Source organism: Oncorhynchus mykiss, chromosome 5 (genome assembly GCF_057628025.1).
Source record: "Oncorhynchus mykiss isolate SJ-2025 chromosome 5, ASM5762802v1, whole genome shotgun sequence".
Classification (NCBI taxonomy): domain Eukaryota; kingdom Metazoa; phylum Chordata; class Actinopteri; order Salmoniformes; family Salmonidae; genus Oncorhynchus; species Oncorhynchus mykiss.
The window spans coordinates 56,288,625-56,316,100 of record NC_143026.1 but is presented as its reverse complement, the minus strand read 5'-3'; the positions used below and the strand labels follow the sequence as shown (position 1 = coordinate 56,316,100).

The 27,476-nt window shown below is 41.8% G+C and overlaps 2 protein-coding genes across 10 annotated transcripts in view; one reads left to right on the top strand and one right to left on the bottom strand.

Annotated features, from left to right (window-relative positions):
- Positions 1-12,211, top strand: part of slc44a5b (solute carrier family 44 member 5b) — a 54,403-nt gene extending 42,192 nt beyond the window's left edge. For 4 of the 8 annotated variants that reach the window (XM_021603366.3, XM_090235232.1, XM_090235238.1 and 1 more), the window contains 15 exons: positions 510-593; positions 695-807; positions 1,114-1,251; positions 1,583-1,682; positions 1,855-1,947; positions 2,247-2,334; positions 2,649-2,911; positions 4,799-4,893; positions 4,989-5,092; positions 5,235-5,308; positions 5,416-5,486; positions 5,686-5,774; positions 5,866-5,950; positions 6,532-8,231; positions 8,369-12,211. In XM_021603366.3, the coding sequence (XP_021459041.3) occupies positions 510-593; positions 695-807; positions 1,114-1,251; positions 1,583-1,682; positions 1,855-1,947; positions 2,247-2,334; positions 2,649-2,911; positions 4,799-4,893; positions 4,989-5,092; positions 5,235-5,308; positions 5,416-5,486; positions 5,686-5,774; positions 5,866-5,950; positions 6,532-6,644 (1,510 nt within the window). In that variant the 3' untranslated portion in view covers positions 6,645-8,231; positions 8,369-12,211. The remainder of the gene's footprint in view (positions 1-509; positions 594-694; positions 808-1,113; positions 1,252-1,582; positions 1,683-1,854; positions 1,948-2,246; positions 2,335-2,648; positions 2,912-4,798; positions 4,894-4,988; positions 5,093-5,234; positions 5,309-5,415; positions 5,487-5,685; positions 5,775-5,865; positions 5,951-6,531; positions 8,232-8,368) is intronic. The other 4 variants (XM_090235234.1, XM_021603365.3, XM_090235237.1 and 1 more) reach the window with 1 other exon arrangement.
- On the bottom strand, positions 11,833-25,521 carry LOC110524059 (LIM/homeobox protein Lhx8). 2 transcript variants are annotated; one of them, XM_090235239.1, is made up of 9 exons: positions 25,230-25,429; positions 24,450-24,530; positions 23,946-24,092; positions 23,621-23,742; positions 22,981-23,201; positions 22,193-22,296; positions 21,820-21,915; positions 13,210-13,399; positions 11,833-12,507 (listed from the first exon to the last, which is right to left on the bottom strand). In XM_090235239.1, exons 1-9 carry the CDS (start codon positions 25,302-25,304, stop codon positions 12,428-12,430), a joined length of 1,116 nt encoding a protein of 371 aa, XP_090091365.1. In that variant the 5' UTR covers positions 25,305-25,429; the 3' UTR covers positions 11,833-12,427. The 2 variants fall into 2 exon arrangements, with proteins under 2 accessions (XP_090091365.1, XP_021459035.1); XM_021603360.3 differs by lacking the exon at positions 24,450-24,530 and having other exon boundaries at positions 25,230-25,521.
- Between the last annotated feature and the right edge of the window lie 1,955 nt (positions 25,522-27,476).

Genomic DNA, 27,476 nt, shown 5'->3' with positions numbered 1-27,476 from the left:
TGGATATCTGGTGAAGTATTCCTGGTGATTGTTGCCATCAGCTCTTTGTCAAGCTTGTACTGTACATTGAACTGTTACCATTTTCTGCTTGTTCATGTAGTTATGACAGAAAGAGATGCCTACAGGAATAGCTAAGCTTCAAGACTCATTTGTATGTATTTTTCCTGTTAACAATCCTCGTTCCTGAGGGTTATTTTGCTACTGTGGTGGAGTAGTAACCTGCTGCTTCAGAGTCATAGAGAGCATTGCTGCTTCCTAGCGCTTTGATAACACTAATATGTTGACATGTGACACATTTATAAGGGACGCCTGCCTACAACCTGTGCCGTCTCCCAGGGCTGTACAGCCCCCTCATAAACTGCAGTGTGTCATGGCCCTGTGCTGTGTGTGCAAGTGAGAGGGATTGCAAAACAACACAGGCCAATGTTCTCTCCGTAAATGAGCACGTTCTCATTCTTTATTTCTCCCTCAATCTTTTGCTCTCGCTTCTCCTCTCCCTCCCCTCACAGTGGCATTACCAGTCTGCTAGACGCCAAGGAGGTTGGCATGAAGATCTTTGAGGACTATGCCAACTCCTGGTACTGGATCTTAATGTAAGACCGACACACGTGTGTCCTCATGCATTCATGCATGTATTTTTGTATGTGTATATGTTTTACTGTGGTCCTCACTCCAGGTGTGTTTGTGTTTCTAGAGGTCTGGTGATAACCATGGTGGTCAGTCTGGCCTTTATCCTGCTGCTGCGGTTCACAGCCGGAGTGCTCCTGTGGCTCATCATCTTCGGAGTCATCGCTGTGGTGGGCTACGGTTAGTAATGCAGTACGCTCTCCGTCACTGACCCAAAAGCTACTATTGCCTCACTAAAAGAGCACAATGCCATCTTTAGCCTGAGTACATTATCCACACTTCACCAGCCCATACTGTACTGAAGGTCAACATACCGCTACTGTATGTAGATTTGTGTGGGAGACCGTGTCCACATCTTCTCACTTCCAGCTGTCAGTCAACCCCTCTGTTGTCATGGCAAGCTAAATGTAGCAGATGTACAGGTGCAGTATCTCAACGTGTCACATCTCTTTCTCTCTCTGTTTCTCTCTCCTCTGTCTTTCTCAGGGATCTGGCACTGCTACTGGGAGTTCAGTACACTGAGAGGGAAGCCATACGGGGATGGGGACGTCACCATCTCTGACATCGGCTTTCAGACGGACTTCCGAGTTTACCTGCAGCTCAGTCAGACCTGGCTCATCTTCAGTGTGTGGCCATCCACTTCTCCCATCTATTTGTTTAGCACGGGAACTACTAGCCTAGCACAAGGCTGTCGACTCAGTTTTACTGTGTTTATCACAAGGTGCAGAGTCTCTTGGACTTGCTGTGAAGCAGTTGGGTGATAAGCATGTCTGCTGGTTTTTGCTTTTGCTTCTCAATCAGTAGATGAATTAGAGATGGGGAAACCATAGGATTTCCTGTTAACCGTATGCAACCTGAAATTGCTAAAATTAATTGGGCAAACGCCAGGAGAGTCTCTGGTCTGAGGAATAGCATCTTTTTTCTTCTGCTTAATTGTTATAATTTTATATTGCAGTGATCTCCCTGTCGGTCATTGAGGCGGTCATCATAATAATCCTGATATTCCTGAGGAGGAGAGTACGCATCGCCATCGCTCTGCTGAAGGAGGGGAGCAGGTGAGTGGCAATCTTTTCTCAGGAGAGTGACCTCTTGACCTTCTCTTGTTGTGTCACTTTGAATCGAACCCGTCGTCTGTGTGCTCGGTGTGGGAAAATTAACCTAACTTTTAACCCCCCCCCCCCCACACAACCACTTTCTCTCCATTCTCTTCCTCTCTCTCTTCTCCAGGGCCATTGGCTACATCATGTCCACTCTCTTCTATCCGATCATCACTTTTGTGCTGCTGGCCATCTGCATAGCGTACTGGGCGGTCACTGCTGTGTATCCTCTCTATACATTTACCAAGCCTCATCCTCACTCTGCTATGTGTACACTTTACACAGTTATCTTGACATGCAGCGTTACCTATTGTAGCTACGGGTGACGCATTCTGAGCTATCACCCATGGAGTCATAGTGATTGGAATATACTTGAACTTGACTGGAATTGAATTGAACCTAATAAAACTGCTGAGCCATTAGTGGAAATCCCAATATTGATGGCTCATAGGCAGGTACAAATTGTGATGCTTGTTTCTGCTTCCATTCCTCTGTGTTGCCCTTTACTGGTTTTGCCCTCAGCTTCTTGGCGTCTTCCGGCGATGCTGTCTACAAGGTCATGTCGACGCCGGACAAATGCGTGTATGCCAACCTCACCTGTGATCCAGAGGTTTGTTTTTCTCTCTGCTCTCTTCCTCTTTATCACATTGGTGTTATAGCTGTATTGAAAACTACTGTATGCTATTGGCCTTGAAATCCTGAACAGGAGTACACATCATTCAGCTGTGAAATAGCTAGCCAGTGACAACATCTGTGAGCTCTGGCTACATTCGGTCTTTCATGAAATGGCACCCTAGTCCCTATTCTAGGGAAATCGAGAATGGGAGAAGGGTGCTGTTGTATGCTCTGATCAGAGGGGAGTGCTCAATATAGGGAATTGGGTGGCATTTCCTTCAAACCGAATAACTTCCCCTATCTCTCTAGACCTTCAGTCAGACCAACGTGACCAAGGTGTGCCCTGGCTCCCAGTGCACCTTTGCCTTCTACGGCGGCGAGAGCCTCTACCACCGCTACATATTTGTGCTGCAGCTGTGTAACCTGCTGGTGTTCCTGTGGCTGGTCAACTTCACCATCGCCCTGGGACAGTGCACCCTGGCCGGGGCCTTCGCCTCCTACTACTGGGCCCTGAGGAAGCCCCAGGATATACCGTCCTGTCCACTGTTCTCCTCCTTCAGTAGGGCTGTAAGGTAGACTTGCTCAAATCACTTCACTCGACAGAAAACGCTCACGTTCATTGAATGGGGCGGCAGGTAGCCTAGCGGTAAGAGCATTGGGCCAGTAACCGAATGGTTGCTGGATCGAATCCTCTGAGCTGACGAGGTAAAAAAAAATCAGTCGTTCTGCTCCTGAGCACTGTTCCCGCGCACGCCGAAGACGTGGATGTCGATTAAGGCAGGCCCCCGCAACTCTCTGATTCAGAGGGGTTGGGTTAAATGCGGAAGGTCGTTCAACTGACTTTCCCTTTCTCAGTTATATGGGATTAGCACATAAGGAGGAGGGGGTTGAGTAATCCTAGTCCTGCACTAAAAAGCTATATTAATGGAGAGTCTCTATTAAGCATGCCTTCTAGTCCAGGACTACTCTTAATCTGTGTCCAGGAAACTGGCCCTAAGTGCGTTTAGGTGTTTAAGCCTATGATTTGAAGGGGGAAGTGAGTGTGTGTATGGTGGATGTGTACAGTGCATTCGGAAAGTATTCAGACCCCTTGACTCTTTCCACATTTTGATACATTACAGCCTTATTCTAAAAAAGGATTAAATAATAAAAACGTGTCCTCATCAGTCTAGACACAGTATTCCATTATGACAAATCGAAAACAGTTTTTATAATTTTTTTATTTTTCATTTTGGCAAATGTATAGCAAAAAAACACACCTTATTTACATAAGTATTCAGACCCTTCGCCTTTTGACTCGAAATTGAACTCAGGTGCATCCTGTTTCCATTGATCATCCTTGAGATGTTTCTACAACTTGATTGGAGTCCACCTGTGGTAAATTCAATTGATATAGACGGGCACACACTTGAGCAAAAACCAAGCCATGAGCTTTAAGGAACAGGATTGTGTCGAGGCACAGATCTGGGGAAGGGTACCAAAACATTTCTGCAGCATTGAATGTCCCCAAGAACACATTGGCCTCCATCATTCTTCCAGAAGGACAACCATCTCTGCAGTACTCCACCAATCAGGCCTTTATGGTATAGTGGCCAGACGTAAGTCACTCCTCAGTAAAAGGCACATGACAGCCCGCTTGGAGTTTTCCAAAAGGCACCTAAAGGACAGACCATGAGAAACACGATTCTCTGGTCTGATGAAACCAAGATTGAAGGAGGAAACCTGGCACCATCTGGAGGACACCTTGCACCATCCCTACGGTGAAGCATGGTGGTGCAGCATCATGCTGTGGGGATGTTTTTCACCTGCAGGAACTGGGAGACTAGTCAGGATCAAGGGAACGATGAATGAAGGAGGAGGGTGTTGGGAAGGTGCTCACCTTCCAACAGGACAACAACATTAAGCACATAGCCAAGGCAACACAGGAGTGGCTTGGGGACAAGTCTCTGAAGATCCTTGATTGGTCCAGCCAGAGCTCTGACTTGACCTCGATCTAACATCTCTGGAGAGACCTTAAAATAGCTGTGTAGCGGTGCTCCCCATCCTGACAGAGCTTGAGAGGATCTCAAGAATGGGAGAAACTCCCCAAACAGAGGTATGCCAAGCTTGTAGCCTCATACCCAAGAAGGCTCTAGGATGTAGTCGCTGCCAAAGGTGCTTCAACAAAGTACTCAATAAAGGGTCTGAATACTTAGGTAAATGTGATATTTCAATTTTTTTATTTGTAATATATTTTCAAACATTTCTAAAAAACCTGTTTTTGCTTTGTTATTATGGGGTATTGTGTATAAATTGATAAGGTGGGAAAAAACAATTTAATCAATTTTAGAATTAGGCTGTAATGTAATAAAATTTGGAAAAAGTAAAGGGTCTGAATACTTTCCAAATGTACTCTAAGCAAAATGGTTTCAACACACACACAAGCAGTTTGGTAATAGAGTGTATGGTGTCTCTTCCAGGTACCACACAGGCTCTCTGGCGTTTGGCTCTCTGATTCTGGCTGTAGTGCAGATGTTCCGCATTGTTCTGGAGTATCTGGATCACAAACTCAAAGGTGGGTTTTGTGCTCATACTAAACCCACTGCCTTTTTTATATGTTTATATACAGTGGTGTACATTTATTTGATCATGGTCGTCATGTCTTTTCAGGTGCGCACAATGCTTTTGCCCGCTTCCTGATTTGCTGTCTCAAATGCTGCTTCTGGTGCCTGGAGCATTTCATCAAGTTCATGAACAGGAACGCCTACATCATGGTGAGTTTGGGACGGTGCGGAGTTAAATCTCTTGTTGTCAGACATTTACTTTCGATACCATTCCTTCAAGAACAGCAGATATGGCAGTTCTGATAACTATCTTACGCAAACTGTTGGAATCATGAATACTTTCTCGCACCAGATCGCGATATATGGGAAGAACTTCTGCACCTCGGCTAAGGATGCTTTCTTCCTCCTGATGAGGAACGTAGTGAGGTAAGGCACTGTAAAGCTTGCTTTCCATTAGAATAGAGTGAGTCTGTCTATCATGGGGGTGACTGTCTGTCTCTGGGCTTCTCCAATGAGTTTCCTCTCCTCTGTAGGGTGGCAGTGCTGGACAAGGTGACAGACTTTCTGCTCTTCTTGGGAAAAGTGCTTATTTCAGGGAGTGTTGGTGAGTTCCCTGTCTTTCCCACACACTGGTGTACTGACTATGTCTAACCACTGTATGAGTCACAATACACAAAGGGAAGGAGTACTTTGAAACAGTGACACTGTGCATGCTGGAGTTCAGGCATCTCTTTGAAAGGCACTATTTGTATTCTCGTTTTTAGTCGTTCATTTTTCTTTTGTTATTCCCCCCCCCCCCCCAGGTGTTCTAGCGTTCTTCTTCTTCACTCGTAAGATACCAGTTATTCAAGAAGAAGTGCCATCACTAAATTACTACTGGGTCCCCCTGCTGGTAAGAAATATCATTACATCAAATGTAGTTTGGGTTAGCATTGCTTGTTGCTAAGTGTGTTCACGGACTTTGACTCTTCTCTCATTGACAGACGGTGATATTTGGATCCTACCTAATTGCCCATGGCTTCTTCAATGTCTATGCTATGTGTGTGGACACCTTATTCCTTTGTTTCTGTAAGTACACCATTCACCTCTTTAAATACAGCCCAGCCTGGGGGTGCAAGGGCCTTTTATATGATACAAAGGGGGTCTGTGTTGGAACTTTGTTGGTGAATTGAAAGGTTTTCCATGTCATATGACCCTATTAGAACGTTAGTGGTGGACCGTTTTCTTAAATAAGTCAGGCGAAAGGTTATTCTTGCGTAGTGTTTTTTTACACTGTAATTATTGTTTTACCAATTAAATTGTTTCTATCACGTGTTCTTACAGTGAAGAACTAGTGAAGACTATTAAATGTTATACTATACAATTTATTTGAATTGTATGGAGACAGTGTTATTTGCATGTCCCGTGTCAAACCTTGCCTTGGCTGCACTCTAATCTAGATGGTTATAATTCACTGGCCATTTTGGCTGACTTGAACCATCCTAAACTTTTCTCCTAATTAATTTTGCTGCTTGACTTTCTAAATCGTTTGGCTCTGCTAACTCCTTTCTCTCGTATTCTCTCTTTCTGCCTTCCTACCTACATGTTGTCTGCTCCTCTCCTCCTTCTCCTCTGTGGCAATGCTTCCTATCCCCTGGGGCCCGGTTAAGGTGAAGACCTGGAGAGGAACGACGGCTCACCCCTCAAGCCCTTTTACATGTCCCCTCAATTGCACCGAATCCTCCGCAGAGAGCAGGGCTCCAAACTCTATGCTGCCTCCTGATAGGCCACCACGCTGAACATCTGCCTAGTGACAGGAAAGAACACTGACTCGCTGAAGGACTGGCCCATTCACCGTCTGTGTGGGTGTGTTTGTGGTCTGGAGCATACTAGAGCAGAGCCTAATGGTTGGGCTAGACTCCAGACTGGCCAGGACTGACCAGAGAGGCCTTGGCAGGACATGGCAGGGCCCAAGAGGGTGGTGTATGTGGGTGGGGGTTATGTCTATTCAACTTCCTCCCTCTCGCCGCCACCGCCGTTGATACTTCTGATACTTGCCTTTTTTCCTCTGTCGTGCTTCTGTCCCTTTCTTTCTCTGCCGTGCCGACACTGCTGATCTCTGCCTTACTTGGAGAGCGCTGCAGCAGCACAGTGGACGTGTGTGTGTGTGTGTGTGTGTGTGACAAGGGTGAAATTGCCATTAGCCCAACACATAGCTAGAGGCACACATACTGCAAAAGGAGATCTCTGTATTTCAGATGCAATTGGTGTACTTTTTCAGATGGTCAAGACATTATGGAGTTGTGGGGTGGCACAGTACAAGGGCACCCCCTTCTGACACTACTCTGTTTGTGCAACGGTTATATGTACTGTCATGTAAGGTCATGTTTAAGGTGAAGTTGCCCTTAGACGCTGATCTTGGGTTGGTCTGTTTAGCATTTTCCTCACCAGTGGTTAAGGTTAGGATTGGGGGAGGTTTTACCCAACCTCAGAGCTGTTTTAGGCACTCGTGTGTGGAAAATAACTTCGAGGTGGCTTTTCTGTCAAGCATGATTGTTGTTTTGGCTGTTTATGCTTAACATTAGGTGAAGAGGCACTTTTGGTCCACCATATTTATTGACACTGTTACAGATACTTCTACAGAGTCCTGGGCACAAGAACACTGCTCCAAACGTAACGTGTAACGCTACATAGATAAACCCGAACACACCCACGAGTCTACAGAGTCACAGACACTTGTAGGACGGTTTGGTTTAACAATCCTTGATATGCTGTAAGTGACCGATATAATGTTGACTGACGAAGGTTCAAGACTTCTTGTACACACGGATGCTGATGCTAAGAATGAGATTTGAATAGACCCTGACACATTTCAGGAATTCCCGAATGCAGTTGCTAGTAAACGTGCCTAATTCTACATGGGAGAAATGTTCCTCTTTATTGGTTTTGTGGTTTTACATTCTAACGCCGAGAACCGTTTCTAAAAGAAATACCGTTTCTACAAGGATGTTAAAGCCATTTTTAGTCCTTTTATATGGAATAGTAGTGCTGTTTTTAATACTAGGTACTGTAACTCGCATCTGTTTTGGAATGTTTTGAATGTTTTTGTACAGCAGAATTATTTTGTATCGATGACTCCATTTTTTTTGGGGGGGGGGGGGGGGGTTGTTTTTGTGAAAGGTTCAATTATAGCACAACTCTTGGGTAATTGATATCTTAATTTGTATTAAACAGAGGGTTTATGAAATATTTACGTTGACACTGGGTTTGTGGTATTGCACAGGATTTGGGGAAGACCTGTTCTCAAACAATGGTAATAAAAGATGGTTTGGTTGGGATCAAGTGGATTTTATGAAACCATGCTTTGAGAGTAAGTATGAAAAATGAGTTTGGCATTTCAAATAGATTTGTAGGAATATGACTGTGTTAGAGAATGTTTAATGGTAGGTTAAGGGTATGTAACATAGTGTCTGTGGTATGTGACTGGCTTTGTGTTCCTGTCCTTAGTGGTGGATCTGGAGGTGAACAGCGGCTCTGCTGCCAGACCCTTCTACATGAGCAGCACCCTGAGACAAATTCTCGACAAGAAGAACAGCAAGAGGAGGAAAGACAAGCGAGAGCGGGGAACATGAGAAGAGAGGAATGGATACAGGGTGACTGGAGGAGACTGAGGCAGGAGAGGTGATGGAGATTGGGGGGAAGGCACCGGTGCATGATGTAGAGATAGAAGACAAGACTATTCTAATCCTGGTCCATATTGTACCTGATACCATTATTATTATGCTCTTTGGACATAATATGTGAATTGTCTTATCTTGCCTTACAGTACTTGGATGTACTAACAAATGTATCACCATGAATGCACAATGGCAACAGTGCAGTTAGCTTATCTGTGGCCAAATCATGCATTTAAAGGCAACTGCAAGTTCTTGGTTTTACCAATGTACTGTGAAGCACTTACTTGAGGGAACAGCGAAGTGTACATTTGTATAATAATATTTTGCACCACATGCTACTTGTCAGCAGGCCTGTGTCATTCTGTATGCAGGAACTCAAACCAGCCACAAGATGGCACTCTTAAGGTGGACATCTTAAATGTCCAGTACAGCGGTTTTTAATTGCGATATCAAATCATGTCTGGGTAACAATTTAGGTGCGTTACTGTGGTTTCAATTAAAGTGGTCAAAGAGAAACAAAAATAGCTTAGCGAAAGAGCATCTTCTCAAGTAAGAATTATGCTAGGACTGTCTGGGACTGGTCTGAGTCGGGAGGGGGAAACCAGCTTTTATTGGCAGAGAGGTTAGGAACTCTGGTTCTTATTGGTCTATTAGCTCATTTGTCACCTGGTGGTGTCACCAGGCAGGCCAAAACTCCATCCCACCAAAACAGGAAATATAAATGTTGATTGCACTGGGCCTTTTAAGAAACCTCCCAAGAGGTTACACCAAGACAACTGAGTGAAGGGCTGCTTGGGTTAATACTGTACATGAAATGTCCGTAGTTACCATGTATAATTATGCTCTTCAAGCTCCTTGGAGCACTAACTTTTATTTTCTCCTATTGAGAAAGCTATTTGCCATACATTGTCCATTGTGCTAATGTCTCGTTGTAGCAACCTTCTAACTTGTCCAATTGTAAGAATGTAATAGCTCTACAATTAGGTGCTTCAGTAAGTGCCAAAGAGCAACTGGAAATCAGCAGGAATGCAGCGTTGAGGACCCTTACCTGTATTGGATTCTAGCCACCGTTGACCATAAATCACAGTGTTACAAATGATGTTTCCCTCTTGTATGCCATTCAAAGTTTTTGGTCGAAGGTCTTCGTCCCATTCCTTCTTTGTGCAGCAGCACTGTGGGGACAGATCATGTGCCATTACTGCGTCGTCTGTCCCATAGTGGCATCACTGCCAGTATCAGAGATGGAGCATCCTTTCCTACTGGTACACAGTACAGTAGCACATGCCCATACATGCACACGCCAATACCATTTTTGTTATTGAAATTCGACCTGTGTAAGGGCACAACAACTTTATGATCGTGTAAATATGGAAGTAATGCACATCCGAGAATAATTTGAATGGATTACTACAGGCGCCTGTGTTTTCTTCTCTCCCTGTTATTGCCATGAAAGAACAGTCCCGCTTTAATGCAACGATGCCAATAAACTATCTATGCCTATGCTATAGTATGTACAGTGCCTTCAGACAATATTCACAACCCCTTGACTTCTTCCACATTTAGTTGTGTTACAAAGTGGGATTCAAATGGATTGAATTGTCATTTTTGTCAACGATCTACACTAAATAATCAGTAAGTGAAAGAAGATTTTGAGAGAATGCCAAGAGTGTGCAAAGCTGTCATCAAGGCAACGGGTGGCTACTTTGATATAAAATATATCTTGTTTTGTTTAACACTTTGTTATTTTGTGGTTACTACATGATTCTATGTGTTATATCATAGTTTTGACATCTTCACTATTATTCTACAATGTAGAAAATAGTCAAATAAAAGAAACTCTTGCATGTGTAGGTGTGTCCAAACGTTTGACTGGTACTGTAAGTGAATTATTGCAGACAGGATGCATGTTTTGTAATATTTTTTTATTCTGTACAGGCTTCCTTCTTTTCACTGTCATTTAGGTTAGTATTGTGGAGTAACTACGATTTTCTCCTATCACAGCCATTAAACTCTGTAACTGTTTTAAAGTCACCATTGGCCTCATGGTGAAATTCCTAGGGGTTTCCTTCCTCTCTGGCCACTGAGTTTGGAAGGACGCCTGTATCTTTGTAGTGACTGGGTTTATTGATACACCACCCAAAGTGTAATGATTAATTGCACCATGCTAAAAGAGATATTCAATGTCTGTTTGTTTTTGTTTTGTTTTTTTACATATCTACCAATAGGTGCCCTTCTATGCCTGGCATTGGAAAACCTCCCTGGTCTTTGTGATTGAATCTGTGTTAAAATTCACTGCTCGACTGAGGGATCTTCAAGATAATTGAACGTTGGGGTACAGAGATGAGGTAGTCATTAAAGTACATTTTTACTCCTGAACTTTTTAGTTTTGCCATAAGGGGTTGAGTACTTATTGACTCAAGACATTTCAGCTTTTCATTTTTTATTAATTTGTAAACATTTCTAAAAACACAAGTCCACTTTGACATTATGGGGTATTGTGTGTAGGCCAGTCAATTTGACATTCCGGCTGTAACACAACAAAATGTGGAAAAGGCAAGGGGTGTGAATACGCTCTGAAGGCACTGTACAAGATGACAAAATAATATACCGTCTGTAGAGTCGTATCTTTCTACTCACCCGTTCATTTCCATCGCCGTGTGGTAGAACACTACCTTTTGACAAATCGGACAAGGAGGTCAATAAGAGGAATCCCTCCCTCTTTGGGATGTGAATTATTTTTGGTTTACCACCGTCAACGAGTAGACGCACGTAAAAGCTCATGGTTAGTGTGTGCCTTACATTCCCCTCTACCTCTCAAGCACGTCGCGTGGACGGATCACAAACAGCACGGCGACAAGGCGCCAAAAGACTCGGAGAGAGTGCCGGACATGTCTGTGACTGATGCATACACTACGCCTACTGTATCTTCTCTCCAATGGTAGATTCCTAACTTTGTTCAGTGATGTGTTTTTTTTTTATGTAAAGAATTTTGCATATCTATGCTTTATTTTAAATAACAGTGAGTATGTATGAATGTTTGGACTGTATATAAGCATATTATTTAATAACACGAATATTTGATTGGGGTTTGCTTCTTTAAAAATTTTTTTTTTTAGAAATTGATGCTAATCAACCATTGGTGCCTTATTGAGTATACGGAGGGGCCTTCCATGCCATGTATCAATCTCAAAAAATGTACATTACATTCATGACGTTGAGTCCATTTTTCCTGTTTAGCTCGGCTTCATTGTGGTTGTTGTTGTGAGTCAAAACTGGTCACTATTCTATAAAGTCATTTTGTCAATAGACATTTATTTTCTTAATCACATACAATAAATACATGAAACAACAATAATTTAAAATACTGATGTACAAATAATTCATCGTTTAAGATAAACTTCACAATGGTTTGTCAATGGCAATCTAGTCCCCCCCCCCCCCACCCCCTTAGATAAAAGATCGGCATCAAACTGTGGCACTTTGCAATAAATACACAAAGCTCTGTACACACTACAGTTATCCAACTGATGTATAAAGTATGACACAATGGTTGTGATGCAACTCATATTTGTATTGTACAAAAAATAGTTTGTACGCACAAACGTGTTTACTCAACCATTGTACTTGTGTGTATATTTTTGGAAGTGAAAAAATAAACTGCTGTTATCAACCATTGTGACAAATGCATTGAACATCAATTGTACAACTTAAGTGTGTATGGGGGCCCCTTTCAGACAGACAAGGCTTCTAACATGACCCTTACTGACAAGTCACATGAAATGTTACACTTAATTAATTTGTTAAGAAGAAACCTACTAGGCTGAAGATCCCTGGTGGTGTGTGAGGCTCTGGCAAATTGTGTGTGCGTGTGTGTGTGTGTTTGTCTGGCTCAGGCGTGGGTCACAGGAAGGGAGGTCATGGCGTGGGGGGGCAGCAGGGGATGGAACAGCATAGACTGAGGGGAGTGCACTGTGGAGATAGAGGACAAGCATGAGACACTAATAATACATCCATCACTACTTTATAGTGCACTACTCTGGTCTTATAGGGCACATAGAGCTCTGGTCAAAAGTAGGGGCACTATATAGGGAATATGGTGCCATTAGGGACGTATCCCATATTGAAAACAAATGTTTCGTCAAAGCCCTAATATCTCTTCTATTAAATCTTTCTATAATTTCAGAAAACCAGAACTAAAATCTTGAGTAATTGGGTCAGAAACTCGACCCATTCCGAAACGTTAAGCTTGAAATCATTGCTAGAAATACCCCCTCCCACTTGAAGCACCACCATCACCCAATCCTGATACATCCAAATAACCAGTGGCAGAAAACCAGAGCACCGGAGATACTGTCTCTTTTAAGTCATCGCAACCCACAGTCTCTTGACAGACATAACTTTAAATGATACCATTTATGTTCCAGTCTGTCCAGAAGAGATTACTGCTCCTATAACTCTATTTGACTGCTGAACACACTGCAGCCCAGAGATATACTCATATGTATTTCTATATGGCTCTGGTGCAGCCTATTGTGTATCCCAAATGGCACCCTATTCACTTTATAGTGCACTACATTTGACCAGGGCTGATAGGGCCAAAAAGTAGTGCATTATAAAGGGACTAGGGTGTCATTTGGGGTGTAAGCTATCTCGCGGGCTATCTCAGCTTACCATCGATGTAGGAGTGCAGCGCGGTGAGCATGGAGCCCTCCGGGGTGCCGTAGGCTGTGTACTGCAGCTCTTCTGGGGCCGGGGTGGGCTGGGAGTGGCGACCGGGCTGCAGGGAGGACAGGGGAGTGGCTGAGGAGTGGTTGGGGCTCACATGCTTCTTATGGCGCGCTCTACAGTTCTGGAACCAAACCTGGATTGGATATAAGAAGTGTCATGTTTTAGTACTGGCATTCAATAGGGACACACTTAATTAACCCTCATACTTACTACCTACCGACTGGGGGTCATTTTAGGGTGGTTTGTTTAATTACTCAAATTTTTCATGACTGTCAATCAACTTGTTCTTAATAAATCCATACAATTGTTTAGCGTTTCTGTATCAATATGGACCTTTGGGGTAATTTTGACCCCAGCCAAAAGGACCGAATTCTGCCTTTACAGAAAAAAAGGGGAAAAAAAAGGGAAAAAAAGGGGCTAAGTAGAACCATACAGGGTTCTTCGGTTTGTCTCCATAGGGGAACCCTTTTTGGTGCTGGGTAGAATCCTTTGCAGAGGGTTCTAAAACCCTATATGTAGGGTTCTTCAAATAACCCCCTTTATATGGTTCTACCTAGAACACTCTATGAAGGGTTCTAACAAGAACCCATTTATCTTTGGAGAGTTCTTCCTAGAACCCTCTATAAACGGTTCCACCAGCCTTATTAGCATTTAAAATTGTATTATTTATGACAATACATTACATACTGTACTGTATGTCATAAGGCCTTTCTTTGAGGGCCTAGTTATACCCTAACGCAGAGGTGTTAGGAATCCCCTGGTTGACAGGCCACATCGGGCCTGCAAGTCACATTGTGCTGGCTTTCAAAGTGATGTGTAATATCTATTGGAATCCAGCCAGAGTTAGGGTATCCAACAAGTGGATTTGTTAATCACCCACAACCTGCAGTCAGAATGACTTCCAAGGTAGGGAAGATTAGATAATTGAGGTAGTCTCAGTATTCAAACTGTAACAACCATCTCAGTAACTGGTGCAATGAATCCAATTACTAACAGATTGGATTAGTTTAGAAAACGGTATGTTATTTACCTTTGTGTAGCATTAAATTAATCAGCCAATCAATGTGCATGGAAAAACAAAGCTATTACTTAAGCAATAAGGCTAAGGGCTATTCTTATGTACGACGCAACACGGAGTGCTAGGACACAGCACCTCGCCGTGGTATATTGGCCATATATCACAAACCCATGACGTGCCTTATTGCTATTATAAACTGGTTACCAATATAATTAGACCAGTAAAAATAAAACTGTTGTCATACCGATGTTATACGATCTGATAAACCCCAGCTTTCAGCCAATCAGCATGCAGGGCTTGGACCACCCAGTTTACAAAGTAAAAGAAAATCTCCCTGCAATAGAGCATGCTGGGAAATATAATTCATGGTTCTATGTGAAACCCTCCTTCCCTTCAAAAACCTACCCTAACCACCGTGTTTAACCATGGAAAGAGGTCTGGGAATATGGATGAATATAAAAAGTGGTTATTCCCTCCGGAAGGCAATCAAACAAGAGAAAAGCCGGTATAGGGACAAAATGAAGTTGCAATTCAACGGCTTAGACATGTGGCAGTGTCTACAGGAAATCACAGACTACAAAAATAAAACCAGCCACGTCACGGACACTGACGTCACGCTTTCAGACAAAATAAACCCCTTCTTTGCCCACTTTGAGGACAATACAGTGCCACCGTCGCAGCCTGCTAACAAGAACTGTGCCCCCCCCCCTCCCTCCGTGGCCAATGTGAGTAAAACTTGGGTCCTGGACATTCTGATGGGCCGCCCCCAGGTGGTGAAAGTAGGAAACAACATCTCCACCACGCTGACCCTCAACACTGGGGCCTCACGAGGGTGTGTGCTCAGCCCCCTCCTGTACTCCCTGTTCCCCCACGACTGCGTGACCACGCACGTCTCCAACTCAATCATCAAGTTTGCAGATGACACAACAGTAGTGGGCTTGATTACCAACAACGACGAGACAGCCTACAGGGAGGAGGAGAGGGCACTCGGAGTGTGGTGTCAGGACAACAACCTCTCACTCAACGTCAACAAAACAAAGGAGATTATTGTGGACTTCGGGAACAGTAGAGGGAGCACCCCCCTATCCACATCGAAGGGACAGCAGTGGAGAAAGTGGGAAGTTTTAGGTTCCTCGGTGTACACATCAACGACAAACTGAAATGGTCCACCCACACAGTCAGTGTGGTGAAGAAGGCGCAAATAGCGCCTCTTCAACCTCAGGAGGCTGAAGAAATTTGGCTTATCACCCAAAACCCTGACTAACTTATACAAGATCCACAATCGAGAGCATCCTGCCGGGCTGTATCACAGCCTGGTACGGCAACTGCACCGCCCTCAACCGCAAGGCTCTCCAGAGGGACTGCACAATGCATCACCGGGGGCAAACTACCTGCCCTCCATGACACCTGCACCACCCGATGTCACAGGACAAAAATATCATCAAAGACAACAACCACCCGAGCCGCTGGCTGTTCACCCCGCTACCATCATGAAGGCGAGGTCAGTACTGGTGCATCAAAGCTGGGACCGAGAGACTGAAAAACAGCTTCTATCTCAAGGCCATCTGAGTGCTAAACAGTAATCACTAACTCAGAGGCTGCTGCCTACATGGAGACCCAATCACTGGTCACTTTAACAAATTGATCACTAGTCACTTTAAACAATGGCACTTTAAATAATGCCAATTTAATAATGTTTACATATCTTACACTGCTCATATCATATGTATATATTGTATTTTATACCATCTATTGCACCTTGCCTATGCCGCTCAGTCATCGCTCATCCATATATTTATTTGTACATATTCTCATTCACAGGTAGTTGTTGGGGAATTGTTAGATAACTTGTTAGATATTACTGCACTGTCGGATCCAGAAGCATAAGCATTTCGCTACACTCGCATTAACATCTGCTAACCATCTGTATTTGACCAATAACATTTGATTTGATTTGAAATACTCCTCCTTGCCTTCCAAAGAATCATCAAATAACCTTTTTTTCTTCTTCCAAAAACAGTTCTTAATGTGTTAAAGGTTCCTGGTAGAACTCTGTGCCTTACAAAGAACCCTTGACTTCCAAAAAGGGTTCTTCTGATCAAACATGTTATTGGTAGAACCCTATCCCTCCACAAAGAACCCTTATGGGAACTATTTTTTCGAAGAGTGTAGTCATTTGATAAATAGGACCTTTATGTGAATCTAGGTTACTCAAGTTATCCATACCACCAGAGGGTGGAGGGGGGACCTGTATCAGTGAATTTGACCAGATAGACCGATCATCTGCCGAGATATAGCACACCATTGTCTGACATTGTACTTTTCTATACCACGTTTCGTACGACTGTGTACAAAAGAAAAAGTTACTTTTTTTTTGCAATAAAAATCTGCCAAAGGTATACAACATCTGTCAATGGTATAAATATTTGATAGAACTGCACTACAGAGCTCAGAAACACTCTGAATCTACAGAGAGTTGTATTGGTGTGTTTTCTCTGAAAGGTCGTTTTTCTAGGCCAAATTTTTTTAAGTATTTTTTTTAAATCCAGGTTTCTTTGGAGACATAACATTCAGTTATACATACATCAGTGGGTGGAGGGGGCCCTGTATCAGTGATTTTGTCCAGATAGACAGATCACCTGCAGATATGGAGCACCTTATGCACTGTCCTATAGTTATACCAAGTTATAACTATGTATAACTATGTATGACACTGTACAAAATCATATATGCTTTGTTGCAGTCAAAACAGCTCATAAAAGTATTTCAGTGGTATGAATACTTGGTAGAACTGTAACACAGAAACCAGCAACCCTCTAAATGTATACAGTGCATTCGGAAAGTATTCAGACCCCTTGACTTTTTCCACATTTTGTTACATTACGGTCTTATTCTAAAATGTGGTGGTTGAAGATGGTTGTGGATGAAGATATCCCTCTAGTGGTGTGGGGGCTGTGCTTTGGCAAAGTGGGTGGGGTTATATCCTTCCTGTTTGGCCCTGTCCGGGGGTGTCATCGGGTGGGGCCACAGTGTCTCCTGACCCCTCCTGTCTCAGCCTCCAGTATTTATGCTGCAGTAGTTTATGTGTCGGGGGGCTAGGGTCAGTTTGTTATATCTGGAGTACTTCTCCTGTCCTATCCGGTGTCCTGTGTGAATTTAAGTATGCTCTCTCTAATTCTCTCTTTCTCTCTGTCTTTCTCTCTCTCGGAGGACCTGAGCCCTAGGACCATGCCTCAGGACTACCTGACATGATGACTCCTTGCTGTTACCCAGTCCACCTGGCCGTGCTGCTGCTCCAGTTTCAACTGTTCTGCCTGTGATTATTATTATTTGACCATGCTGGTCATTTGTGAACATTTGAACATCTTGGCCATGTTCTGTTAAAATCTCCACCCGGCACAGACAGAAGAGGACTGGCCAACCCACATAGCCTGGTTCCTCTCTAGGTTTCTTCCTAGGTTTTGGCCTTTCTAGGGAGTTTTTCCAGGCCACCGTGCTTCTACACCTGCATTGCTTGCTGTTTGGGGTTTTAGGCTGGGTTTCTGTACAGCACTTTGAGATATCAGCTGATGTACAAAGGGCTATATAAATAAATTTGATCTGATTTGATTAAAATGTATTAAATACAAATAAAAATCCTCATCAATCTACACACAATACCCCATAATGTTTTTTAGAAATGTTAGAAAATGTATTACAATTCAAAAACAGAAATAACTTGTTTACATAAGTTTTCAGACCCTTTGCTATGAGACTCGAAATTAAGCTCAGGTGCATCATGTTTCCATTGATCATCCTTGAGATGTTTCTACAACTTGATTAGAGTCCACCTGACATGATTTGGAAAGGCACACGCCTGTCTATATAAGGTCCTACAGTTGACAGCGCACGTCAGCGCAAAAACCAAGCCATGAGGTCAAAGGCATTGTCCATAGACCTCAGAGACAGGATTGTGTCGAGACACAGATCTGGGGAAGGGTACGAAAAAGTTTCTGCAGCATTGAAGGTCCCCAAGAACACAGTGGCCTCCATCATTCATAAATTGACGTTTGTAACCACCAAGACTCTTCCTACAGCTCACCGACCAGCCAAACTGAGCAATCGAGGGAGAAGGGCCTTGGTCAGTCGAGGTGACCAATAACCCGATGGTCCTTCTGACAGAGCTCAAGAGTTCCTCTGTGGAGATGGGAGAACCGTCAAGAAGGACAACCATCTCTGCAGCACTCCACCAATCAGACCTTTATGGTAGAGTCGCAAATGCATGCCACTCCTCAGTTTAGGCACATGACAGCCCACTTGGAGTTTGCCAAAAGGCACCTAAAGGACTCTCAGACCATGAGGAACCAGATTCTCTGGTTTGATCAATACAGGATTGAACTCTTTGGCCTGAATGCCAAGTGTCACGTCTGGAGGAAACCCGGCACCATCCCTACGGTGAAGCACGGAGGTGGCAGCATCATGCTGCTGAGATGTTTTTCAGTGGTAGGGACTGGGACACCAGTTGTGATTGAGGGAAAGATGAACGGAGCAAAGTACAGAGAGATTCTTGATGAAAACCTTCTCCAGAGCGCTCAGGACCTCAGACTGGGTCGAAGGTTCACCTTTCAACAGGACAACGACCCTAAGCACACAGCCAAGATAACGCAAGAGTGGCTTCGTGACAAGTCTCTGAATGTCATTGAGTGGCCCAGCCAGAGCCCAGAATTGAACCCGATCGAACATCTATGGAGAGACCTGAAAATAGCTGTGCAGCAACACTCCACATCCAACCGGACAGAGCTTGAGAGGATCTGCAGAGAAGAATGTGAGAAACTCCCCAAATACAGGTGTGCCAAGCTTGTAGCGTCATCTCCAAGAAGACTTGAGGCTGTAATCGCTGCCAAAGGTTCTTCAACAAAGTACTGAGTAAAGGGTCTGAATACTTTCGTAAATGTGTTATTTCAGTTTTTTATATTTTTAATACATTTGCAAACATTTCTAAACCTGATTTTGCTTTCTCATTATGGGGAATTGTGTATAGATTGATGAGGGGGGAAATTATTTCATCAATTTTAGAATAAGGCTAAAATGTAACAAAATGTGGGAAAAGTCAAGGGGTCTGAATACTTTCCGAATGCACTGTGCATAGTGCTGTATTGGTGTTTACTTTCTGGGAAAAAAGTTATTATTTGGGAAATGTTATATAAATACCAGACTTCCTATAATATTGTCCAATATTCTATATGTACCACTTGTTATGGTATTTGGGTTGCTGTAACATTTGGTTTGAAGTGACTTTTAGGATTTGGGCATGCTTTTTGAAGCATCCTGCCATAGGTACTATGCCATAGGTACTACTGCTGGCTGTACTTAAAGAAAACTATGCCATATTCATGGTCCTTGTCTCTCAGGATCAATGTATGAATAAATGTTTGTCAATAAAATGAAGTATATTTCGAATTTTGGGGTTGTTTTTACCACATAAATATGACGTAATTAGTATTTACTTAAAAATTCTAAAAATGAAATGATACTACAATGAACTGATGCTAAATCAGATTTTTTTTTGTACTGACAGTGCCTTCGGGAAGTATTCACACCCCTTGACTTTTTCCACATTTTGTTGTGTTACAGCCTGAATTTAAAATGGATCAAATTGAGATGTGTTGTTACTGGCCTACACAGAATACCCCATAGTGTCAAAGTCGAATTATGTTTTTCAAAATTTGTACAAATTAATAAAAAATTAAAAGCTAAAAAGTCAATAAGTATTCAAACCCTTTGTTATGGCAAGCCTAATATGTTCAGGAGTACAGATTTGCTTAACGTTTCACATAATAAGTTGGACTCACTCTGTATGCAAGAATAGTGTTTAACATACTTTTTTAAAATGACTACCTCATCTCTGTACCCCACACATACGATTATCTTTAAGGTCTATCAGTCGAGCAGTGAATTTCAAACACAGATTCAATCACTTAGACCAGGGAGGTTTTCCAATGCATCGCAGAAGGGAACCTATTGGTAGATATGTAAACGTTTTAAAAAGCAGACACTGAATATCCCTTTGAGCATGGTAAAGTTATTCATTACACTTTGGATGGTGTATCAATATACCCAGTCACTACAAAGATACAGGTATCCTTCCTATCTTAGTTGCCAGAGAGGAAGGAAAACGCTCAGGGATTTCACCATGAGGCCAATGGGGACTTTAAGACAGTTACAGAGTCTTTCAGGATAAAAAAGAAATGGAATGGAGCTAAGAACAGGCAAAATCCTAGAGGAAAACCTGGTTCAGTCTGCTTTCCACGAGACACCTTTCAGCAGGACAATAACCTAAAAAACCAGGCCAAATCTACACTGGAGTTACTTACCAAAAAGACGGTGAATGTTCCTAAGTGGCCGAGTTACAGTTTTGACTTAAATCATCTTGAAAATATATGGGCAAATGTTGCACAATTCAGGTGAGGAAAGCTCTTAGAAACTTACCCAGAAAGACTCACAGCTCTAATCGCTGCCAAAGGTGATTCTAACATGTATTGACTCAGGGGGTTGAATACTTATCTAATCAATATATATTTCTGTTTTATGTTTCATGAATTGTTTACAGATGTTAGAATTTTTCATCCACTTTGACATTAGAGAGTAGGCACTGTATGTGGATTGTATATATGACATTAGAGAGTATTTTGTGTGAGTTCAGTATTTTGTGTAAGTGTATATATATATGTATATATATATATGTAATATTTCCAAAGTACAATCCACATACAGTGCCTTCAGAAAGTATTCACACCCCTTTACTTTTTCAACATTGTGTTGTGTTGGGATTAAAATTGATTTAATTGTAATGTTTTGCCTTTTAAAATTATAAACTTGGATTAGCTAACACAACGCGCCATTGGAACACAGAAGTGATGGTTGCTGGTAATGGGCCTCTGTACGCCTATGTAGATATTCCATTAAAAATCTGCCGTTTCCAGCGACAATAGTCATTTACAACATTAACAATGTCTACACTGTATTTCTGATCAATTTGATGTTATTTTAATGGACAAAATTTTAGCTTTTCTTTTAAAAAAACAAGGACATTTCTAAGTGGCCCCAAACTTTTGAACTGTAGTGTATATATTATATATTATTTTTTGGTTTTAACAAAATATGCTAATTAACTGTACTTTTACTAAACAGTCTGTTTTCATTAATTTTTTTATTGCTGATTATTACATGTCTAATGGCGTTTCTTATTGGGTCAAAATGACCCCAGTTGGTAATCCATTTATGTAAAATATGTTGGTAGTGTGAGGGTTAAAGGGGAAATCTGAAATTCAAACAACAACAAAGCCGTCACCCCACCACTTGTTTTGGTAAACAGATGTACCAATCCCAGAATGCTGTTTTTGAGGAAATTTCGGGAAACCCAGAAGGGTGTTTTTCGTAGGTTGTTTTTCAACGTAACAAATCCTCAAAAATATTACGAATGAACTGCAGAAATTCAGTCATATCCTATGCTGATTAAGGCATGCGTTGATTAGAACTGTGTATGAATATCTAACCTGTATGACTCTCCTACTCAGGCCTGTCTGCTCTGCCAGCTTCTGCAGGGTCTGGGCATCTGGGTTGTTGTCCTGGGCAAACTGGGCCTGCATCACCTGGAGGGGTCATAAGGTCTAAAGAGGTCAATCACATGTGGTCATCCATTGTTCCTCACTTGGCCTGAACCCATTGACTGGGAACAATCAGACACTATTGACAATTAATGCTTGCCAAGCAGAATTTATGCTCCCATTAAGATTTGAAATCTCAATAGAACAAACTTGTGGCATTAATCCATATTGAACCAAAATTCAATATCCAGCTATCTCACAATGCTATGTAATATATATTGTGGCTATGTTTGGGAGAGATTGACAGTACGGTGATACTCACCTGTAATTGGTCAGCGGTGAAGCTGGTGCGCGCTCTTTTCGACGGCTTAGGCTGATTCACTTCCTGTTCTGTTGGCATCGCCCCCTCTAGGTTCACACCACTTCCTGATTAGAGATGATGGATCTTCTTAATTAATGAGCTCATAATCATGATACTCGACATGGCAAGCATAAGACAATAATATTAAAGCTTATCTTGTTTATTGACATCTATACACCAAATGGCTTCTTATCTGAGAAATGGGAAGTTACTTTTGTTCCCTATCAGAGACAATAGGCAGTTTTTATTTATTTTTAAATCAATTGACAAACTAATTTAGGCTGTTTTATTATAAATGTCAAGGGGCTTTATCTTTTGGTTGATGTATTTTACAGTATAGTAAAGGTATACATATATATGATCAATTTGACCAGAAATTATGAATCAAAGACAATGCATTCATCGTATTATTATTTCATCAGTGGTTTCCAGAACGTATTAACAAACATAATACAATATACATTGCTGGTGCTCCGGGCACCACATTAAGCATTGGTTTATTCAGGAACAGGTGGAAATATCAGATATTTAAGTAAGAAACACTTTGAACATCATCTATTTTGTTAGTACTACTTATTTAGCCTCCACCTGACCTATGTTGATAATAAATACACATTAGTACATGTTTGAATTGACAAAGATTGCTGCTTTTCATAATGGTTATTCGATTTATTTTCCATCATAATTCAGGTCGCTATACCAGCATAAATTGTTCTAATATTTGTATTACTCTGCTGCAGAATGCTCACCTTTCTCCACGGCGCGTTTCAGGTTGTCCAGCATACAGTCGTAGTGGACACGACACAGCACCTTCTCCTCCACCAGGGCAAACTCTTCCCCCGTGGACAGCTGCCTCTTACAGGAGAAACAGGCGAAACACGCCAGGTGGTACACGTTGCCCTTCGCCCGGCGGACCCAGTCTGTAGAGTGGATATTTCGACCGCAGCACGCGCACCATGTTCCATATCTTCTGTAATAAATAGTCTACAGGTTTTAATAGTCAGGCAAATACTCGCCATTTCGGTTAGATGGTGGTTTAGTCGTGGAATTAAATGCTAAATCAAATAAAAGGACATCATAAATAGCATATTGACTTATTCCCCCCCCCCCCCCCCCCCTAACCATTCCCAAGGTCGTTGCTGTAAATGAGAATGTGTTCTGTCAATTTACATGGTAAAATAAGGGTAAAATATATATTTTTTAAATGTAGCCGCAACATGCTATCCAATCTTGTAAATAACATGCACCAATAAATTATAATAATATGTTTATTTATTGATGTATTATTTAGGCCAAATACGATGATGTGAACACGCATAGAAATGCCTTACATTCAAAACAAAAAAAATCGATTGTATCGTTTATGTATTCAAGAACAATTTCAAATACCTAAAGTAGTCCAATTTGCAAAAGACCTCTTTTTCTTTGATGTAACAACTTGTATGACTGCCAAGCGATGTTTGGCACACGCTACAGGAGAGACAACGCACATGCCAGCACAAGTCGTTAACCTATGAAAAAAAAAACATACAGTAATGAAATAACAAGAATATTCTTACGTTATTTAGTAGTAGGCTAATGCTAATAGAAAAAAGTGACTATTTTGGTATAGTAAGTCGACTAAAATCAATACCAAAAGGTACAAGCTATGCACGAAAATTACCACCCCAAGAAAATGTGAAACGTTGCAACAAGATGCTATCACAAATGTTACCTTCAGCAAGTATTTATCCAAAATGTCCTCACTGCAACTTGCACAAACAGTTCTACCCAACAGAGGTGCAGACACCATCGCCTGTAGCGACGGGGAGGATGAGCCGAGGGAGCAGGAATCGTCACCCAAAACTTCCACGGGTGTGCCCTGAATAGAACAACATACCGCGGTTAAGACGCAGGTTCTGCGGAATATTACTTTATACACCTGCTAACAAAAACGTTGGCGCAAATTACGCATTAGTGGCAGTTACTAATGCGGGAATTAGACGTCTCGGGTTATCCGGTTCATTCCAATTATTATTATTATTTGCTAAATGACTTTTTTTTAACATTATTTTGACAGGCTCATGCGATTGAAACAAAACAAACAAACAAACAAACATCTCTACCTTTATAATTTAAAAATAATCGCATGTGAGTAGCCTAGTGCATGGTGAATTTGTAAGCAAAACATATGTTTTAGTTTTCAAATTATTCATTAGATCAAATTAGGAAATTTTACCATTCGAATTTCTCTCCTGCCCTCTCTCCACCTACTGATAACCTCTACGTCGCCTTTGCAATCTTCACACATGACTACAAGCTATAGGAACAGGGGATTTTGGTCTGCCACACTCAGCGACTTTAAAAAAAACCTCCCCAAGCTACATCCCATAACTATCATCCTCTTCACCTTTTAACATGACAACCCCAGCGATTATCAAAATTACATTTAAAAAGGGAAGGATAGCCATTACTTAAAAAAAAAAACAGGCGACACTTGAGGTAATAGTTATCAAATGTGCATTATGCTCTTGAGATTTGCATTTGGGGATTTTGAACTGCTTAGCACATCGCTTGACTCCCCAATGTATCAATTTCGCATGTCAATCAAAACCAGCGCGAGGTAGACAGGGAAAGGGAATTGATTTATTTAATAACACCAATTAATTTTGACACAAACGTTTGCCCGGGACAACCTAAAGGTGAAGAGGTCTCATTAACTACTTGAGGAGTCTTAATTGCTGAATATTTAGGAAGTGAAAACACTGAACCTGCCGCTATATAAGACGGACAATATAATGTTGACAGGTATAATTGGCAAAGTAATTTCAAGCAATTCTATTTCAACCCCTTTTGTTATCATTTTGCGCACTTTTTTTTTTACAATACACCTATAGCTATATCTTTGCAGGCTGCGGTGAAAGGATGGCCCAATTCCTGTTCCGATGAAAGCAGAATCTGTGACGCATCCTTTTCTTTTTTAAGTAGGTTAGTCCTAGGCTAGAAAAACAGAACTTACCCCATCGTTGGAAACGTTTTCATTCTCGTCAACAACATTGCAACATTCTAATTTCTGTTCACTTTTCCAGTGCATTTAAAATGTAATTATCGGTAGTGCGCTAAACAACCCAACAGCAACTTCCTGACAGTTTCAAATGTCAATATCCCTTTCAAGAGTAGTTAAATTTGTGGTAAGATTATTCCTTTTGTCTCCTTCGACTCCGAGAATAGCCTACTTATAGATTTAGCCTATACCAACCCAGGAGGTTTTGTTTTCTTGAGGGAGGGACATAATTCATATTTCCCTGTCTGCTTTGGCCGCGCCTACTGTCAAATGTTCACTATCGTTTAAAAAAAAAATCTATAGGCCTACTGTATAAGCCTAGGAGGAGGAAAATGCCATTCAATGGCATATAATTAACCCCAATGGAGTATTCTAATAGGTGCCATTGTTTTTGAGTATTTGATAGCCTATGTAAAGGCATGTAAGTGTATGCCCAAGTGGTTATTTCAAATTAAATCACTTTCGATTCAAATTCGTTTTTATGAAACGGCACAGAACATTTTGAGCACAAACAATGAAACGACAGGCTAGGCAGTGTGCGTATTTATAGCATGGGCATTTGACAATACAACATTTATTTAAATTCATTGGTAATGAAAGGCTGGTTGTATAGTATCTGAATATGATCATTAGACTACCTAATTTATTTGAATAAAAAGATGCAACAAAATGTCACTTAGTTCCAGCCTGTATCTCGTGTTTCATAACCAATGCTTCATGACAAAATCTCACAAGATATTGAAATAGTAATTCTACACGAAGCTTGCTAGAGTGTTGAGTGATGTTTCATAGTCATTGCTCGTTTTACTATCAAATTCAACATATACCATCAGATTGTGAAGAATTGTCATCTCAATTTACCCTCAAGTTCTTTTCAGCTCAACCTCTCTCAACCTCTATATTTTTATTTGTCGTGATGAAGGAGAGTTATAGCCTGTCTGTTGTGCCATCATGCCACTCCTTGCCATTCCAGGACAAGGAGTTGACAGGATAGCACATGTCCGGTACTAGGAAGTTGTACCTAGTTGTCATATACTGTATTACCTTCAGTGAAATTCATTTGTCCTCTTATGTCGCTTTTTATGGCACACCCAAGGCTGGAAACATGCTGAAGTCGGTTAGAATGTCATGTTTTTTTTCAGGGTGTTATTTTCCATTCCTTTTATTGGTCGTAGGTATTTATTTTCATCGTAAAACGATTATTCATTCATTGATTAAATTAACGATTAGGCGGTTCATTTTATTGGTTTTGTCGGTGAGTCCCTTAGGTTTTGATAATAAACCACATGCAAAATAAAAATCTCCATTGCACTTGAATTGAATTGACTGTCTCCATAAGAAGTCCATTGAGCCAGCTCACATGCTCTCAAAATGCAAACTCCTTCAGATGAGGACAGTGTTTCTGCATGACTGAGAGGTGGCTATTGGAAAACATGTTTTATGACTATTACCATACTTCCTAAATCAGCATGCAAATCATCAACATATCCATCTCAACTCATCTTATGATATGGGGCTATTCATTAAATGTTACTATCATACAAGACTCACTACCAATTTTTCTTTCACCTCAAATTGACTGGATTGAGCATTTGTCAGTGGTGATGATAACAATACATGTGAGATGAGGGGAAGGGGTGGGAGTGAGGAAAAGGAATTCTGTAAATATCTGCCTTGCAAGCAGATACACACATGCAGTGTTTTGCATTCTCTCTCTCTCTCTCTCTCTCTCTCTCACACACACACACACACACTCGAAAAAAACATGCACGCACACACATGCACCTACGCACGCATTCGCTCTCACACAAGGAGAAAGGAGACCTGCAGTGGTATGAGCAATGTGCCTTATCATTCCATCTAAGTTCCGCTGCAGTGGTGGATAAAAGGGCCTAGCGTGCTTCCATCGAGATGCGTCCTGTTTCGCCTTCTGGAGATGAATACTCTCCTATCAGAACATTCATCTCAAGCATGGCGCATTGTAGCAGACAAACACTTTTGGGGGTGGCATGAAAATAGCGGCCTGGGGCAAATGCAATATGTGTCCTGCACCCCTGGACATGCACCACCAAAATTCCCATGGCTAGGAGTGCCTAATAGAATCCTCGCAGATATCAAAACACAGAACCAAACCAATAACATTGACTTCTTTACCTGCGTCACATCACATTACAAAATCAATATCAATAGGATATTTAACTG